Source organism: Cannabis sativa, chromosome 4 (assembly GCF_029168945.1).
Source record: "Cannabis sativa cultivar Pink pepper isolate KNU-18-1 chromosome 4, ASM2916894v1, whole genome shotgun sequence".
In the NCBI taxonomy this organism is placed as follows: Eukaryota; Viridiplantae; Streptophyta; class Magnoliopsida; order Rosales; family Cannabaceae; genus Cannabis; species Cannabis sativa.
In genome coordinates, this window is record NC_083604.1 from 41,257,821 (window position 1) to 41,274,618 (window position 16,798).

Sequence of the window (16,798 nt, forward strand, 5' to 3'; positions counted from 1 at the left end):
CTCTCTCTCTCTCTCTCTCTCTCTCTCTCTCTCTCTCTCTCTCTCTCTCTCTCTCTCTCTCTCTCTCTCTCTCTCTCTCTCTCTCTCTCTCTCTCTCTCTCTCTCTCTCTCTCTCTCTCTCTCTCTCTCTCTCTCTCTCTCTCTCTCTCTCTCTCTCTCTCTCTCTCTCTCTCTCTCTCTCTCTCTCTCTCTCTCTCTCTCTCTCTCTCTCTCTCTCTCTCTCTCTCTCTCTCTCTCTCTCTCTCTCTCTCTCTCTCTCTCTCTCTCTCTCTCTCACACCTAGTTCAAATTGAGAAAAATTACTTGGGAGCTTGCTTGAATCAAGCTTAACTGTTGTGAAGTTTTGTTTGGAGGCTTGGAACTAGATTGTGAAGGAATTGAGGTAGCTTTTTCAAATTTTTAATTGAATTCTCTTGCTGAATTTTATGTTGGAAAAAGCTTGGAAAAGTGGTTTGATCTTATAATTGCATGTTTGTGTTCTTGAGTTAATTTGAGCATGTTATTGTATAAATCTTTGTTTGTATGATGCTTAGTATTTTAATTAAGCTTTAGCTGAGATTTTGGAGGTGTTTTTAAGGTTGTTGCTGCTGAAAATTATTTGAATTGAGTGAGTTAAACTCAAGCTCTTGAGCTTGATGATTGCTTAGTTAAAACTTGGTTTCTTTGTGATATTTATGCAATCTGAAATGCTGAGTTACTGCTGGAATTGGTGTTGGATGTATGAGTTTTAATTTCTTGTTAATTGTTAGCATCAATATTTGGTAACTTGTATGTTTGGTTGAGTTTTGGGATGAAATGATTGGATTTTTGTTGCTGAAAAATCGTGTTGAGCTGCTGGTTTTTTGGGTTCTGCACCCAGATGCCGCGGCCCGCTCCTCTGAGTGGACCTGGGAATTGGTCCCAGGTGCCGCCGCATGGTTTGGGCATGACGCGGCCCGCCCTCGTGTTTTTGGGCAGTTTCGAGTTGATTTTCGAAAATTTGTAACTTTTGATTCCGAACTCCGATTTGGGAGTTCTTTATATCGTTGGAAAGCTCGTTCCGAGCTCTGTATGATTATCTGAAATTTAAATGCCATGATCGAATTTTATGAGTATGGAACTAGGGGTTAACCCTAAGTAGGAAGATCCCGGATTTGTGTGACTATGATTACCAGCACCTGATCAGGAGCACCCGCGTATTCGGAATATCTTTCTATTGCTGGACAACATGTAAGACAGTGATTAGCACGTAGAGTATGCGCAGTGGCGCTTATATTGAGAGTGATATGCATGAATGTTTAGTGACTGGGATTAGGGTTATTACCCTAATAGGAACGGTCTAATAGGCTAGGGTTATTACCCTAGTGATATATGTGTATAAATGCCATGCCATGTTACTTGAAATGAGATTTAGGGATTATGTGTTCAAGGCATAATCAGGTTGGACTCGGTAACCATAACCGAGATGAACCAATTCTAAGGCCTTAATGTATTTAGACGTTTGAGAGCAACACGTGGGTCTACGTCATGTAGATTAAATGAGCGCAACACATAGGTCTACGCCACGTAGACATAAATGGGCATGTTGGTATAATAAGCAAGTCTGTGTTATACAGACATATGTGAATGGCATATCTATTAAATAGTATGATGAGCATATTATATTTGCTATGATTTATACTGTCTTGTTGGGCTTGGCTCACGGGTGCTCTACTATGCAGGAAAGGGTAAGGCATTAGCTGATCAGCCATGAGTTTCAGGAGCAGGGCGAAGAATGTACATGTTCGAGCCCTATCAGACCAAGCGGGTTAAGGGTCTACCTGTGATGAACTTTTGAATTTCATTTTGCCGTTTAGGTCGGCTAGAAAGAAATGACTTGTAATAGAGTTTCTAAAGATTTTTGGGATCCCAACTATTTTAAAAAGTTTAAATATATTACAAGTGTATTTTCATTCTGTTTAATATAAAAGTTTAAATTCTGCGCTATTTTGATTAGTAATCCTGATTAGATGATTAGGGTTTCATAAGTATTTTGGGTAGCGTGCCTAATTATTTAGGGCGTTACAAAATTGCTCCTTTGGAGTCAGCTCAGGTAAGTTTCTAGGCTTTATCGTCAACGCCCGAGGAATTGAAGCCAATCCAGAGAAGATTCAAGCCCTCCTGGATATGAAATCGCCAACAAGAACCAAGGAAGTTCAAAGTTTGACTGGTCGGATTTCCGCACTAAGAAGATTTGTTTCAAAATCAACAGACAAGTGTGTTCCATTCTTCAACATCCTGCGAGGAAATAAACAATTTAAGTGGACGGAGGAATGTGAAAAAGCTTTTATAGAGCTAAAAATGCAACTCGCAAAACCTCATGTACTCTCAAAACCTCTATACAGAGAAGAACTTGGGATGTACCTGGCTATCGAAGAGCATGCTGTAAGTGCCGTGTTGATCAGAGAGCAAAACAACATTCAACATCTGATCTATTACATCAGTAAAAGACTCATTGAGGCTGAAGGCCGATATCCATTGATAGAGAAACTCACTTACTACCTGATTCTAGCAACAAGAAAGCTAATACCCAACTTTCAAGCTCACCCTGTTCGGGTATACACTGACCAACCGTTACGCCAAATATTGAAAAAACGGGATGCCTCTGGATGGTCACTCAAATGGGAATTGGAGTTGGGCCAATATGAGATTGTCTTCCAACCCTGAACAACAATCAAGGGCCAGGCCTTAGCAGACTTTGTAGTAGAATGCACGGGAAAGGAAGAAAGCGTATCAGAAAATAACCCCGAGCCAGAACAAATACCTCAGTCAAGTAACAGTGAATACAAGCCGACTTGGAAACTACATGTGGACGGTCGTCTACAAATTTACTATCCGGTGCAGGAATCACCCTTGTCACACCTGGGGGCAACACCTGCACGCTGTAGTCAAATTTGGATTTAAGGCATCCAATAATGAGGCTGAATATGAAGCTTTGATTGCCGGTCTAAAACTAGCCCGGGAGATGAAGGTCGAACATATTGAGATTTACAATGATTCATAGCTGGTGGTAAATCATGTATTTGGGGAATACGAGGCTCGGGGGGAACAGATGATAGCATATCTGAGCCATATACACAATCTGCTCGCACAGTTCAAAAGCTATGCTCTCAGGTGAATTCTAAGGGAAGAAAACACGACTGGTGACGCATTGGCTCAGCTTGCGAGTAATAATGTAAATGATAGAGGAAATCTGATTCCTATTCAATTTCTCGAAGAACCTAACATCACTGGCACAATAGAGATTGAAATGATTGATACATCTCCAAATTGGATGACGCCAATAACAACCTACCTCAACACTGGGGAACTCTCAGATACTCGAAATAAAGCTCGAAAGATGAGAAGGAAGGTTGCACAGTACATCATAGTAGAGGGAATTATGTATACACGAGGATTTTTCATGCCACCGCTCAGGTGTGTTGCCCAAGAAGAAGCTGTACGACTTTTGTCTGAAGTACACGATGGATTTTGTGGAAACCACGCTACCGAAGAGTTTATTTAAGAAAATTCTAAGGCAAGGTTATTTATGGCCGACAATGATTGAAGATTCAAAGGCCTATGTTAAAAGATGTGATAAATGCCAGAGATTTTTGAAGATACCTCGAGCACTGCCCAATGAGTTAACTCAGATGCAAAGTCCTTGGCCTTTCGCCATTTGGGAAATTGACCTAATTGGACAATTGCCCAAGGGTAAAGGTGGCGTGCAGTATGCAGTGGTCGCGGTTGATTACTTCACCAAGTGGACAGAAGTCGAACCATTAGCAACCATTACGTCCAAAAAAGTGCAAGACTTCATTGTGAAGAACATAATCTGCCAGTTCGGATTGCCGTACAAAATAGTTTTGGACAATGGCAAACAGTTTGACAACCAGTCCTTTACTGATTTCCGTGCAAACCATGGCATTATCAAAAGTTTCTCCGCAGTGGCACATCCCCAAGCAAATGGTCAAGTTGAAGCAGTCAACAAGACATTGAAGGATACACTAAATTAAAGACTTGAGGATGCTAAAGGAAACTGGCCGGAGGAACTTTCGGAAGTTCTATGGTCGTATTGAACAATTGAGAAAACGGCAACCGGACAGACTCCATTCGCCATGGCATATGGATATGAAGTTATGCTTCCCGTAGAACTCGAACCACCATCCCACAGAAGATTGATATATAGCCAAGAGGCCAATCATGTACCCCTTGCTGAATCACTTGATAAAATTGAAGAAAAGCGAACCACATCAAACTTAAAACTGATGGCCCATCAGAAAAAAGTAGCTCGGTATTTCAACAAACAAGTGAAGGCTCAGAAATTATTTGTGGGAGATATGGTCCTAAGAAGAGTATTTTTAAACACCAAAGACAGTACGGTAGGTGTGCTCGGACCTAACTAGGAAGGACCATGTCAGGTGGTCGAAGTTCTAGAATTAGGGGCGTACAAATTGGGTAAGTATGATGAAAAAATGCAACTCATTCTGGTACCAAGGTATTGGAATGGGGAAATTTTAAGGAAATACTACCAATAGAAGTACCAGGTCGAATGACCATATCAAGTACGAAACAAAAGAACATTTGCTCTTAAGTGAATGGCCTTCTGGGCGGGCCATGTCCAAAGGTTCGGATAAAATTACAAAGTACTCAGGTCGGATGACCACCATTGGAAGTATAATTTTCAATTTTTGCAATTTGTTTTATTTCATGTTAAGCTAAAGACCAGGTCAGATCAGTATAATAGCTTTGCTGTAAGTTACTACGGTAACAAACATATTTCCGATCAATAAATGAATAAAAATGTTTATTTCAAAACTCAAATTGAGTCGAACCTATTAGCATGTTATTAATTTACCATAAAGTGCGAACAAAAGGTTTGGTCGAGCCCAAAACCCCGAACAGACAAAAAAGCACACTTGCAAAAAATATAAAAAGTGACCAAGAGTCATACGTCTGCTCGGTCACTTGGGGGGCACCTATACCTGTACAAAGCATTTGGTAAAAAATAAAACAAACAGAATTGCATGATGATTATAAACAGAGAATGAAATTCATTAAAGATAACAAAAGCATGCAAACCCGAGATTAAAGGCTGCCCTGTCAGCTAGTTTTCTGAAAATGAAAAATAAGTTCCAAGTTTAAAGACAGCTTGGTCATTCACTTTGTCTTAAAAAAAGGCCTTATGGCCGAACAGATAAAAAAAAGAGATAGAAAAAGAAAGCATTCAAACGGCTGAAGCCCTAGGCTCTTTGTACGGGTCGGCTGGGTCAGCTGGAGCTGGAGGATCATTTGTTTGAGCGGGGCGCACTTCAACACATTGGTTAATTGAAGAGGTGGGAGTGGTCGCCTCAAATTCCCCGTAGGCCGCCTGAGCAGTGCAGTACTCGAGAAACATGTCTTTGGAATCGCCCAAGTATAATTCAAAATTCGCCTAGGGATTGGCCTTCCAAAAGTCATAGAAAATCTTGAGACCAGTTGTCTCTAAGGCATTCATTTTCCCTCCGAGTCTCTCCACTTCGGATCGCTGCTGCCCGACCTCTGACTTATACTTCTTAACCTCAACTCTAAGCTCCTCCTCCTTGGTCTTCTTCTCTTCTTCCAACCTACGGAAAACACTCCGGAGAACCTCCCTTTCTTCTTGAAGGCTGGTCACTTCCTTAGATAAGGACGCAATGGCAGCTTCAAGTTGATCGGTGGCTTGTAGATCTTTGGTCAGTTCGGCCACTTTCTTCTCAGCAGCAAGAAGTTTCTTATTGACCTCTCCTAGCTCTATCCGAACAGCCCCAAGCTGAACCCGGGCCTCCTCGATATCCTTCCTGGCCAAGTCCACTTCCGTCCGCATAGTGTTGGAAATGGCAGCATTCTTAGAGGCAGCCAACTTAGCTCGGGAATAAGCATAAGCCATCTTCAGACCGGTCTGTATAGAGAAAGAATATTAAAATCCAAATTAAGTGAAGAAGGACAAAAAGAAACTATCAAAAATGACTTACCTTGGAAAGCTCCTTCATAACTCCTCCCATCACCAGTTCCAGAGAAAGGTCATTGTCTGCCCCAGCTAGCTGCTCTTTCACCTCAGGGACCGATCGAGACACATAGTGAGTGAGCATTATTGCCTTGATCAGCTCGGATGCGCCCCTCGTTTGCTCTGGCCTGTCCGAGCTACATCCTCGAGAATCCTTGGACTTAGTCATTTTTGAGACAGGAGGGTCCACAACAGTTTGTTCCTTAGAGAGATTAATGACTACTTCAACTGGTGCCTTCTCTCTAGACAGGGCCGTCTAACCGCCCTTGGACTTCTTGGCCGGAGGAGATAAGCCCGAGCTTCCTACCACTCTCTTCTTCAAAGCGTCGAGCATTTTCTGAGACATGTCTGCATGGAGCAAAAGTAACATGGTTAGAAAAAAGCATGAGAAATATGAAGGCGTGATAATTAAGAAGGTTAAAAAAAGATGGAGTATCCTACACTTTGGCAGGGGCATCTGCCCGAACAAGCACTGATGGGGCATCTTCATTCGACGAGTCTTCTTGCTCCTCTAGGACGGCTTTCCCCTTTCCTGCTACAGGGGTGGATGGCCGAGCAGGTAGATCGGGCTCCTTGATCTGGATCGTATGTTCGATGGGCCTGTGCCCGGCCAGAAGTTTCTTCTTCCTTTTGAGCGGTCTTTCTTGCTCTTCCTCAGCCTCATCCTCCTGCTCAGAATATTCTTGAGCATGTTGTTCGGCCCCAGCTCCTCCCTTCAACTTAGCCTCACGCTTAAGTTGAATAAGCTACTTCTCCTACTCAGAATGCTCCTAAGCATACTACTTGGCTCCGGCCCCTCCCTTCAACTTAGCCTCACACTTGAGTTGAATGAGTTCCTTCTCCTGCTCACCTCCCTCAGCCGGGCCAGCACTGGACTTCCTCTTCTTCTCCTTCGAAGGCTGAGGTACGAAATATGTTGGATAAAGCCCGTACTCCACAAAGTGATATTCCGAGCATCATCCGACAGTTGAACAATCCTCTAAGCTCTGTCCCTAAGAGCCAATGTGAGGGGTGGACGGTAATATATAGGGATCTGTTGAAACCGAGTATAAGTTGTGCCCATGCCTTCCACAAAGTAATACTCGTCAACAAAATTCCTAAGTTTGCTCACGACCTTGTCCGTGGTGCCAGTCAACCACTTGAAGTCTGGCTGAGAGAAGTAGAAGTACCTCGACCTGCCTCGCTTGGGGGTAGACTTCAGGTCAAAAAAACCAACAGACCTCATGCAGAGAAGGCACACCCCACTTCTGGGTGGCGTAGAGGACGAACAGGGCAGACAGATATTTAATGCCATTTGGAGTAAACTGGGTCGGACAGAGGCGGAAGTAATCTGCCACCTTCGAAGTACGGGTGCAAAGGCAGCATTGCCCCTTGTTTAGTATGAGCACCCGACCAGGCACACATCCCCTTCTTCGGGTTTGTGGCTCGGTGATTTGAGGCAGAGACATAACATTCAAGTTCGCCCAGATAGCAAGACTGGTCCAAATCCCTTAGGCATGCCTTAGTGATTTTGGACAGATTACTCACCCATCTGGCACCTAAGGCACCTTGCCTCTTGTGAGGAACTGCAGCACTAAGCTCCTTGGTGACGTAGTCTACCCCTTCGGCTAAGACTTCGCCCTTTGTGGACACTGGCTCCCCGGCCTCATTGTATCCTCCAAAGTTTGGAGGTTTAGCCTCCTCATCCTCCTCAACCTCGAAGGGGCTGCCAGGACGGACATCGTCCTGTTCTTCAATCTCCTGGACCTCAATGTCCCCTTCGCGATCCCCCTCCTCCTGGACGGGCGGATCCTGCTTGGCTCTGGGCAGTGTGGTGAGCTGGGCCACGTGAGGATCGGATGCGTTGACCCTACGCATCATTTTCTTTGTTTGAGCCATCATCCTATAGCTGGACGGATACTGGGGTGAATGCCGAGCTACCGTGACAATAGGAACAGTAATGGGAATACCAAAGTTCCCTGAACTTGGACGGCCAACAAGCAAAGTGTCAGCAACACCTGGCCGGACAACGTATGTCCAGGTGGATGGCAGATAGCGCCTCCAACATTTCTTCAACTCCCAAATGAAGCGACTGTATCCCTCTTCAACGATCTGCTCGGAGTAGTAGTGGTGTTGTACTTCAGGTTCTGGAGTAAAAGAGTGTTCACTACTCACCTCCCAATCTTCAAAGCTTGAATTGGAGGGTCCGTCACTTGAAGAGGACAGACTGGCATGAAGTCGAGGATGATCCTCGTACAGAAGTTGAAGCAAGTCCTGGTCTATTCGGTGTTTGCTTCCCCAAAACTCACCAGGGTTCATCTACAAAAGACAACACACAAGATGAGTGTTTGGTCGGGATATCAAACAATAAACAAGCAAATATGCCGACCAGGAGTACTCAACAAATTAAAAGAATGAAAATATTCAAAAATAAGTCAAAACACAAAAGTTTGAAATTTTTGGGTTTAGGGCAAAACTTCACAAAGCTTTGAATAAGCAAGGTGAAAGACAGACAATATGTGATCAAAAGGCCAACGTCATGAACCACGAAGTGTTACAGATTATTACAAAGAAAATCGTGAAGTTTTAAACCTAGATTTTCTACCTATCTTCTACAGCAAGGTCAAGAACGCATATTTGAAACCCAAAAATTAAACATGCAAAGTAAAAAGAAGAAGGAACAGAAAACTTACTCACTATTCGACGTCTGAGTGCAGTCCAAACGAAACTGCTCGGATGCTTTTGGTAGAAATCTCACGACAAACTTGAAGTGGAAACCTTTTTTGCTCTGAGTTTGTTTAATGGAGAAATTGGTAAAAGTTAATTTGTGAAGGATGCTCAGTTCTATTTATAGGCAGAAAAATGAAAAAAAGGTAATCATTTCAAAATGCCTTAGACGCATCGGTTCCCCCCAAAAGCAAATATTGGGAATCAAACATAATCAAGTGTAACCGTCAAACGTGGTGAGAGAAAACTGAATTTCGAAGCATTAATTAAGTCAGAGCAATAATTAGCCGAAAACTGAAGAGACGCCTGGTCAGCCTCACATCGAATCGCGAACAGACGCGTCTAACACGTGTCACCCATTCAAATTCAAGGGCAGCTCGGATGAAATCTACACGCAACTTCGGAAGTCCCGTACAGACTTGGAGGCAAATGTTATCCCAATTTTTGCACTCTGACGTGGCATCATACGATGGTGACACGTGGAATCAACTTTATGTACCTGCTCACAAGAGATATGCCAAACAGAGCACCACATATATTCGCTCGAACAAAGCCTTCTTAACCGGGCAGTGAACAATCCGAACAGCATGCCAACACTTAGCAATTTCAACTTTCGCATCGTGAGTTATTTTGGGATCAGATCACAGAGATATGGCAAGCTGTCCGAATCCCTTGATTAGTGTATTCAGTATTTAATATGCAATCTGTCCAATTATATCAATTGTAATCTAAAGGGAAATTCTTCCCTCCCAAGCTTATAGCCCTATAAATAGTGTTGCACATTCACTGGGCAAAGGGTCGAAAAACTTGTCTAAGAATTTATATTCAGAGATATTATTGTAAGAGCTCTAAGAAAAGGGATTATTTTCTTTGTTCTTAAGTCAATACAAACTAAGAGGATTAGGCTATTACCGAACTGCTCGGGGCTGAACCTCTATAAAATTGTCGTGTATTTACTTACTTTATTATATCACACACAATTATACTACTTGTCGCTTACAATTTAGCCAAAAGCGAGGTCAACACGATGTAAATTATCTATAGAGGATCTTTGACTATTTGGATTAGAACGATGGATAATTCATAGCGTATTTATATATTGGAATATATAGAGCGTTCTATATAATTAAGATTACAATTATAATTCTAAAATTAGACTATATCTTATTTATGAACTTTCACTAATCAAGAGTTTAATTGTGAAGAAAAGTGATTTTAGGGTTTATTTATTAATTAAGCGACTCTATTAAGTCTAATTAATAAATTAGTTAAATGACAATTTTATTTTATAATTAATTTTAATTATTAAATAAATAGTTTTGACATTTAAATAATTGAAATTAAAAAATATGACATTAGTGAAAGAAAAGATAAATTATTGAATAAAATGGCAAAATTCTAACTAGTAGGGCCCATTGTATGGCCGACCACTTAAGAGTATTTTTAGCCAATTTTTATTTTTTTAATTCCATATAATTTAAATCTAACCCTAGGAGAAATCCTATATAAGGAATAAGATGGCTCTCATTCTCATCCAACCTAATAACCTAGGTTTCTAACTAGGGGTGCACATGGGCTGGTTTGGCTGGGTTAGAGGTATCTTAATAGGCCAACCCATTGACCCAATGATTGCGGTTTGAATAAGCTATAAAGCATTCAATTTTTTTTATTGTACAACCCAACCCTACTTAGTACAATAATATAGGGGGTGGGTTGGGTTGGGTTCATTAGGTTAAAATGAATATTTTAAACTTTAATATTCATGTTACAAACAGGATAATATTATTCAACCTAGTGCATACACAAAAAAAAAATGATACATATATGTATGTGTGTGTGTAATATAGTGCTTTAAAAAAACTAAGATAGTAGTGGTATCATTGTGTGAGTAGCAAAGTTAATAATAGTGATTGATTCTCACATTAGGCTTGTTCGTAGAAGTAGTAAGGTAGTTATAGACTACATGTTAGTGATGTGTTTTGGTTAATTCGTGTTCTAAGATTATCACAATATAATTTATTTATGTATAAAAACGTAAAATATATATATATATATTTGTATATATTTTGTGAATCTAAAAGATATTTTATGTATGAAAGTTGTCTCAAATTTGAAACATCTTTCAAGAAATGGGTTGGTTTGGGTTATATAGAGTTAAAATGTGTCCAACCCATAATCAACCATAATTATATGGTCCATCACTTTTTAACCCAATGAGCTTGGCCTACTCTTAGTAACATAACCTTTTACTACAAAAAATAAATTGGGTTGGCTGGGTTGAATGGTTTGGCTCATATTTTGTGCACCCCTATTTCTAACTTTGTCAGACAACTAGAAACTTGAGAATCTCCTTCTATAGAATTCAAATCTCCTTCTCTTTCCCTTCATAAATTTTCGTTCTATATAGTGAAAGAGTACATACCTACCCATAGCAAGTCAAGTACTCAATCATAGTGTGGAAGATTGTGAAGAATCCAACACTTGAAGGAGAATCGGACTCAGATCTTGTTATTACTCTGCAACAGAAATGAACAAGGGTTAGAGATCTGAGTGAAATAAGACATATTATTCTGCCGCCACCAATGTAAAATTTTCTAAACTTTATATGTATTTAATTTAATTATTTTAGAAAGTTCATATTTAGAATGTTAAACAACATACATGTTAGTAAATCTAAATCCGGATAAAATCTGGACCACGAAAATTTCTCTTTTTTGCCCAGAAAAGCTTGCTTAACACTTTCAAATTATCAAAATTGAACATCTCTAAATATTTTTCCTAAATAACAAATAAAAACAAAATCAAACATAATTCTGTACAAAAAATTATAAAATACTAAAATATATCTTAAATTGAACTATAATAAATACATAAAAATATATCTTTATATATTAAAAGTGTCTATCTAACGGCATTTCTTGGTTTAACATTCTTGGTTTAACAGAATATCCTTAAAAATAAAAGAATATTCTGTTAAATTTAACGATTAGGTTTGATCTCTCGTTAAAAAATAAACCCAATAATTAAACCCAAAAAATTAAATAATCTTTTAAATAAACAATCTTTTAATAAACAAACTTTTAAATATTAATAATCTCTTTTTAAATTAAAAAAATCATCTTAGCCACATATCTCTCTAACAAACCTATCTTGGGAGAATATTAATAATTTTTTTATTTATTTTTTAAAAAAGAAAAATATAGATAAAATATCTAGAAAAGATAATATAAAAGAAGATTGATTGTGTTGGCTTAGAAATTTTTGGGCTTGGGCTTAAAAAAATAATAAAAAAAAAAAGATGAAATGGGCTGTAATTAGTATTTACCTTATATGTTTGTGCTTATTTTTAGTTTTATTTTTAATTTTACCACCAAGAGGAGAAGGTTGAAAAATATTAGAATATGAAAATATTATTAGTGCTTATTAGTAATTTGCAAAGAATGTGAAAGTCTATAAATATATAGTTGTGTAGCTATTATTAGATATGAAATGAGATAATAGAACTTTTTTCAATTAGAAGATTAATGTACATTTTACTATTAATAACATACATTATTATAACATAACTATGTTTTACTTACTAAATATACTGACACATATTTTATTTTTATAAAATAAATCGTTCAAATAATTATACTATTTTAATTATTAATTAAAATAAAAAATTAAAATATTAAATAAAACTAACACTACGTGGCTTGGCACGTAACAATCACCTAGTGTAATATAAAGTGTACATTTACATATAATATATCACATCATTTCTTTAGTTGTAGTATCATTCCTTAGCTCAACAGTATATTCTCTTTGGCACTGATAATTTATACATAAAAATTCGATGACTCATGCAAGGAATATGAACGAAACGAATTATTTAACATATAATTAAGATTAATTGTGCTCACCACACACACACAACACAACAATGAACAGCTCTTACAATGCAAGATGGTGTTTTTTTTCCTCTGAAGGAATAGGATTCCTCTTATTAGTCTTACCATTTAATTATGTATAATAAATTATAGACCAATTAGCTATAAAAAAATGAAAAAGGAAAAGAAAAAGTCAAGAAGAACAACATATAAAATTAAGCATTTACTATGGTTTGCTACTCAGGCGAGCACTCATCATCATTCATGGCTTCCGGCAAAGACAAAAAACAAAGCCAGCAGCCGGAGTTAGCGGCTGATATTCTTATCCCATCCCTTACAAACGACGTCGCTTTAAACTGCCTCGCACGAGTACCAAGATGGCATCACATCATTCTTTCCCAGGTCTCTAGACCCATCAGGTCCCTTCTTTTCTCCCATCAATTCTACACCGCACGATCAATTCTCAACTGCACCCATGATCTTCTTTACATAAGGGTCGGATCCTACTCTGCCTGGCCCGCCACATGGTTCTATATCCAGCAGAAACCCGACCCCAGTTTAACCCGGAATGGTGCTCTTATCCGAGTCCCGCAACAACCTCTTCATATAGAATCTTCCGCCTACGCTGCCGTAGGCTACAAGATCTACGTCCTCGGCGGCTTCGTCGACGGAGAATTCTCCTCCCACGTGTGGATTCTCGACTGTAGGTTCCACACGTGGGAGCGCGGGCCGAACATGAAAATGGCTAGGTGTGGCGCCTCGGCTGCGGTTTTGGGCGGTAAAATATACGTGGCGGGAGGAGGTGGTGGGCCAAGCTCATCACACGGAGGTACCCATTGGGTTGAATCGTTCGACCCAGATATCGGAGTCTGGGAAGCCGTTCCTTGTCCTGATGGGGTTCGAAACAAGTGGGTCTCGGACTGCGCCATTGTGGGTGGCGGGGTTTGCATTTGGGTGGGCCAAACCGGGTTCAAATTTGACCCGAAAACGAATGTTTGGGAAGCCTTTGAGAATGAGCTGCAGTCGGGTTGGAATGGACAGAATTGTGTGGTGAATGGTGTTTTGTATTGCTATGACAGTTGTGGGAGGTTCAAAGGGTTCGATGAAGTGAATGGGAGGTGGAAAGAGGTTAATGGGGTTGTTAAAGATTTGCCTGCGTACATGAGTGGAGCTAGGATGGTGAGCTTGGAAGGAAAGTTGGTTGTGGTTTGGGGTGAGAGTGATTTAAATGGGGTTTTTGAGCATTTTCAAAAGAAGAGAATGGAGTTACAGTGGGCTGAAATTGAAGTGAAGAAAGATGGGAATGGTGATTTTTGGGGAAAAGTTTATTGGTGGGGAAATATTGAAATTCCGGATTGGATTTTAGGGAGATGTCCCTTGTTCTACCATTGCCTTTCTGTATCAATTTGATTTGATGAGGCAGCCATCGTTTACCTGAACAGCTTCGACTTATACAAATTTTTGGGTTGTTTTGTTTATTAAATTTCAGTGGTTAACTTATTTCTACTGGATGTGTATGATCACTGAGTCTGATGTGATTTTATGAATTATATATACGGTGTAAGAATAGAGATGAAAATATAAACAGATTAAAGCAATAAAGGAGTAACATTCAAGATGTTGAAATTATTAGTGAAGAAATTAACAATGATTAAAGTATACAAATTTCATACAGTCTAATGAAATGTTTATTATTAAAAAATAGATATAACTCTATATATTTACAAACATTAATTGAAGTTTTTATTAATTGCTAATAATCATAGATAGTAACACTCAAATCATCCTATGCGAAAATTATCAAATATTTTATTTAATTTAATTTATGAAATATAATTAATTAAAATTAATTTAATTATTTTTTTGAAGGAAAATGGTAAACTTTATTAGAATGAACTTTCAACCATTACAATAGATAAAAGATCAGCAGGAGCAGTACTCTCACTGAAAATACGATCTGAATACAAACAAGAGCTACGAGCAAGACAATGTGCAGCTTTGTTTACAGAACGTTTAACAAAATTAATAGTAACAAAATTAATATGATTATAATTAAAATTAATTTAATTATAATCATATGTAATTATTAAATATTTTTTTTTTGATATTGAGGGAGGAGAGATTAGAACTTGGGACCTCCTTTTTGTAAAGAAAAGTGTAGAACCACTAAACTATGACTATGACCACAATTACTAAATATTTTATTTACGCGATTTAATTTCCTAAATTAATTGTCAAAATATTCTAACAATTAACTGAGGTACAAATACTTGGATTATCTTACCTATAAATATAGAGTGTCAGTCCTCAAATTCACTACTTATTTTTGTGTATTACAGTAATTCTATCGAAACGAGTTAGAGAGAGCATGGAAGTCTAATTACACATTCTAACTTGTTTTCAGTTTTCTTTTGTTGATCCAAAAGTTTGTAGATCAAAACTCTCTAAAGTTGGAGGCAAGGGTGAAGCAAAAAAAAAATAAAATTTAAGTGGGGCAATTATGTATTTTTATAGTGAAATGCTAAGGGCATCTATGATGTCTAGCACCCTAATGTCATAAGTTATTTGTGTAATTTAATATCGAATCTCACTTATTTTACTTTTAATAATGATTATAGAAAATCAATAACTATTTAGAAGGCGCCACACATACTAGTACTAAAGATCATAATACTTAATGGCAATGTTTATTCTTATATTATGTAGGCTTCAACATTTAATAAAAATTATAGAATTGTTTATAATAAAATATAAAATAATAAACAAATATGTTAAAATAAATTTAAGTGAAATGATATTTTAAATTTATTGCTAGTGTTGACTCAAAATTCTGGACTAGACTTATAAGCTACACACGCTCGCTAGATTGGCGAGAATGAAAAGTTTATTGAGTAATTAATAAGAGACACCTCAATTTATAATCGCTCACCTCCTATATCGTGATAGTAATGGGGTTACGTCTACTTCGAGTTTTTATTTCTCACGAGATGGTAATTACAACAATTGTTTAAGTATCAGAAGCTTCGAATTCTAGATAGAGAAGCTTTGACCTTATGGGTAATTTTCTGAATGTGAAAAATGAGCTAAGAGAGCTCTCCTTTTATAAGTGAAGGAGACCCACAAAAATAGGAGAAAAAAATACAAAAAATTTTGTTTTTCACCATTGATGATGATCTAATGGTAAAGATTAGCTTCAGGTGGTGAAGGCCAATTTTTGGTTCCCGGAGGGTCCTGGTGCGAGTTACACGGAGCTTATTTTCGTAAATCCCTTAAGGTTTGACGATGATAGCTTCAGAATTATGCTTGGGGTGTGAGATATGTCTTGATAGATAATTTAAACAGCTTCAAAATGCAAGTTGAATCACATCAATCGAATAAAAATTGAGTGAGTTATGACCGTTTTACTGAAGACAGTTCAGGTCCCAACGCCCAAGTAGACATCTCAACGCCCAGGTTGACGTCAGGTTGACATCTGATGTCAACCTGGGCGATGTATAGTGTAAAACAATCAATGGAAGTCCTTTGAGATGCCTAAGTGATAATTTGACACCACTTAGTCCTTTTATAGGTTCTGGCAAAGCTAGCCACCAATTCTCAAAGAAGTTGCTGTTTTGGAGAAATAAGAGACTCGAAACTCTTCATTTCCAGGAGCAAAAATTGAATTTGTGAATTTGATTTATCCTACTTCATGGATCATTGCACTTATGAAAAACTTGACAGACAGTCATGTTGGGGATTATTTTACCAAGATCTAGATTTACTACCATGTATGTTATTTAGCATCCTAAATATGAATTTCTAAAACAATGGAATTTCAACACATAAAGTTCAAGAAACCTTACATTGGTTGCAACAGAATTAAATGACTCCTTCGGCTCAGATCTCTAACCCTTGTATCCTTTCTGTAGCAGAGTATCACCAAGATCTGAGCCCGATTCTCCTTCACTTGATTGGATTCTTCACAGTCTTACACACTATGATTGAGTACCAACTTACTATGCGTGGGCATGTACTCTATCACTAAGGCTCGAATTTTGATAGTGAAGAAGACTAAGAATTTCGAATTAGAAGAGAGAAAAGAAGAAGAAGAAGTCTCAAAACTCTAGTTGTCTGTCAGAATGAAAACTAGGTTTAAAGTTTTAGAGGATTAGTCTGGATAGTGAGACATTACTCTTCTTTTTATACTAATTCTATTAGG

The 16,798-nt window shown here is 38.3% G+C and overlaps 2 protein-coding genes across 3 annotated transcripts; one reads left to right on the forward strand and one right to left on the reverse strand.

Moving 5' to 3' along the window:
* Positions 1-236: 236 nt before the first annotated feature.
* LOC115713462 (intracellular protein transport protein USO1-like) lies at positions 237-12,950 on the reverse strand. 2 transcript variants are annotated; one of them, XM_061114092.1, is made up of 4 exons: positions 12,828-12,950; positions 6,464-11,244; positions 5,991-6,370; positions 237-5,917 (listed from the first exon to the last, which is right to left on the reverse strand). In XM_061114092.1, exons 3-4 carry the CDS (start codon positions 6,189-6,191, stop codon positions 5,432-5,434), a joined length of 687 nt encoding a protein of 228 aa, XP_060970075.1. In that variant the 5' UTR covers positions 6,192-6,370; positions 6,464-11,244; positions 12,828-12,950; the 3' UTR covers positions 237-5,431. Both variants share the same exon structure in this region; 1 of them encodes a protein (XP_060970075.1).
* Positions 12,496-14,226, forward strand: LOC115712333 (F-box/kelch-repeat protein SKIP6). Its single transcript, XM_030640607.2, has one exon. The coding sequence runs from the start codon at positions 12,829-12,831 to the stop codon at positions 14,008-14,010; it is 1,182 nt and encodes a 393-aa protein (XP_030496467.2). The 5' UTR covers positions 12,496-12,828; the 3' UTR covers positions 14,011-14,226.
* Positions 14,227-16,798: the final 2,572 nt, after the last annotated feature.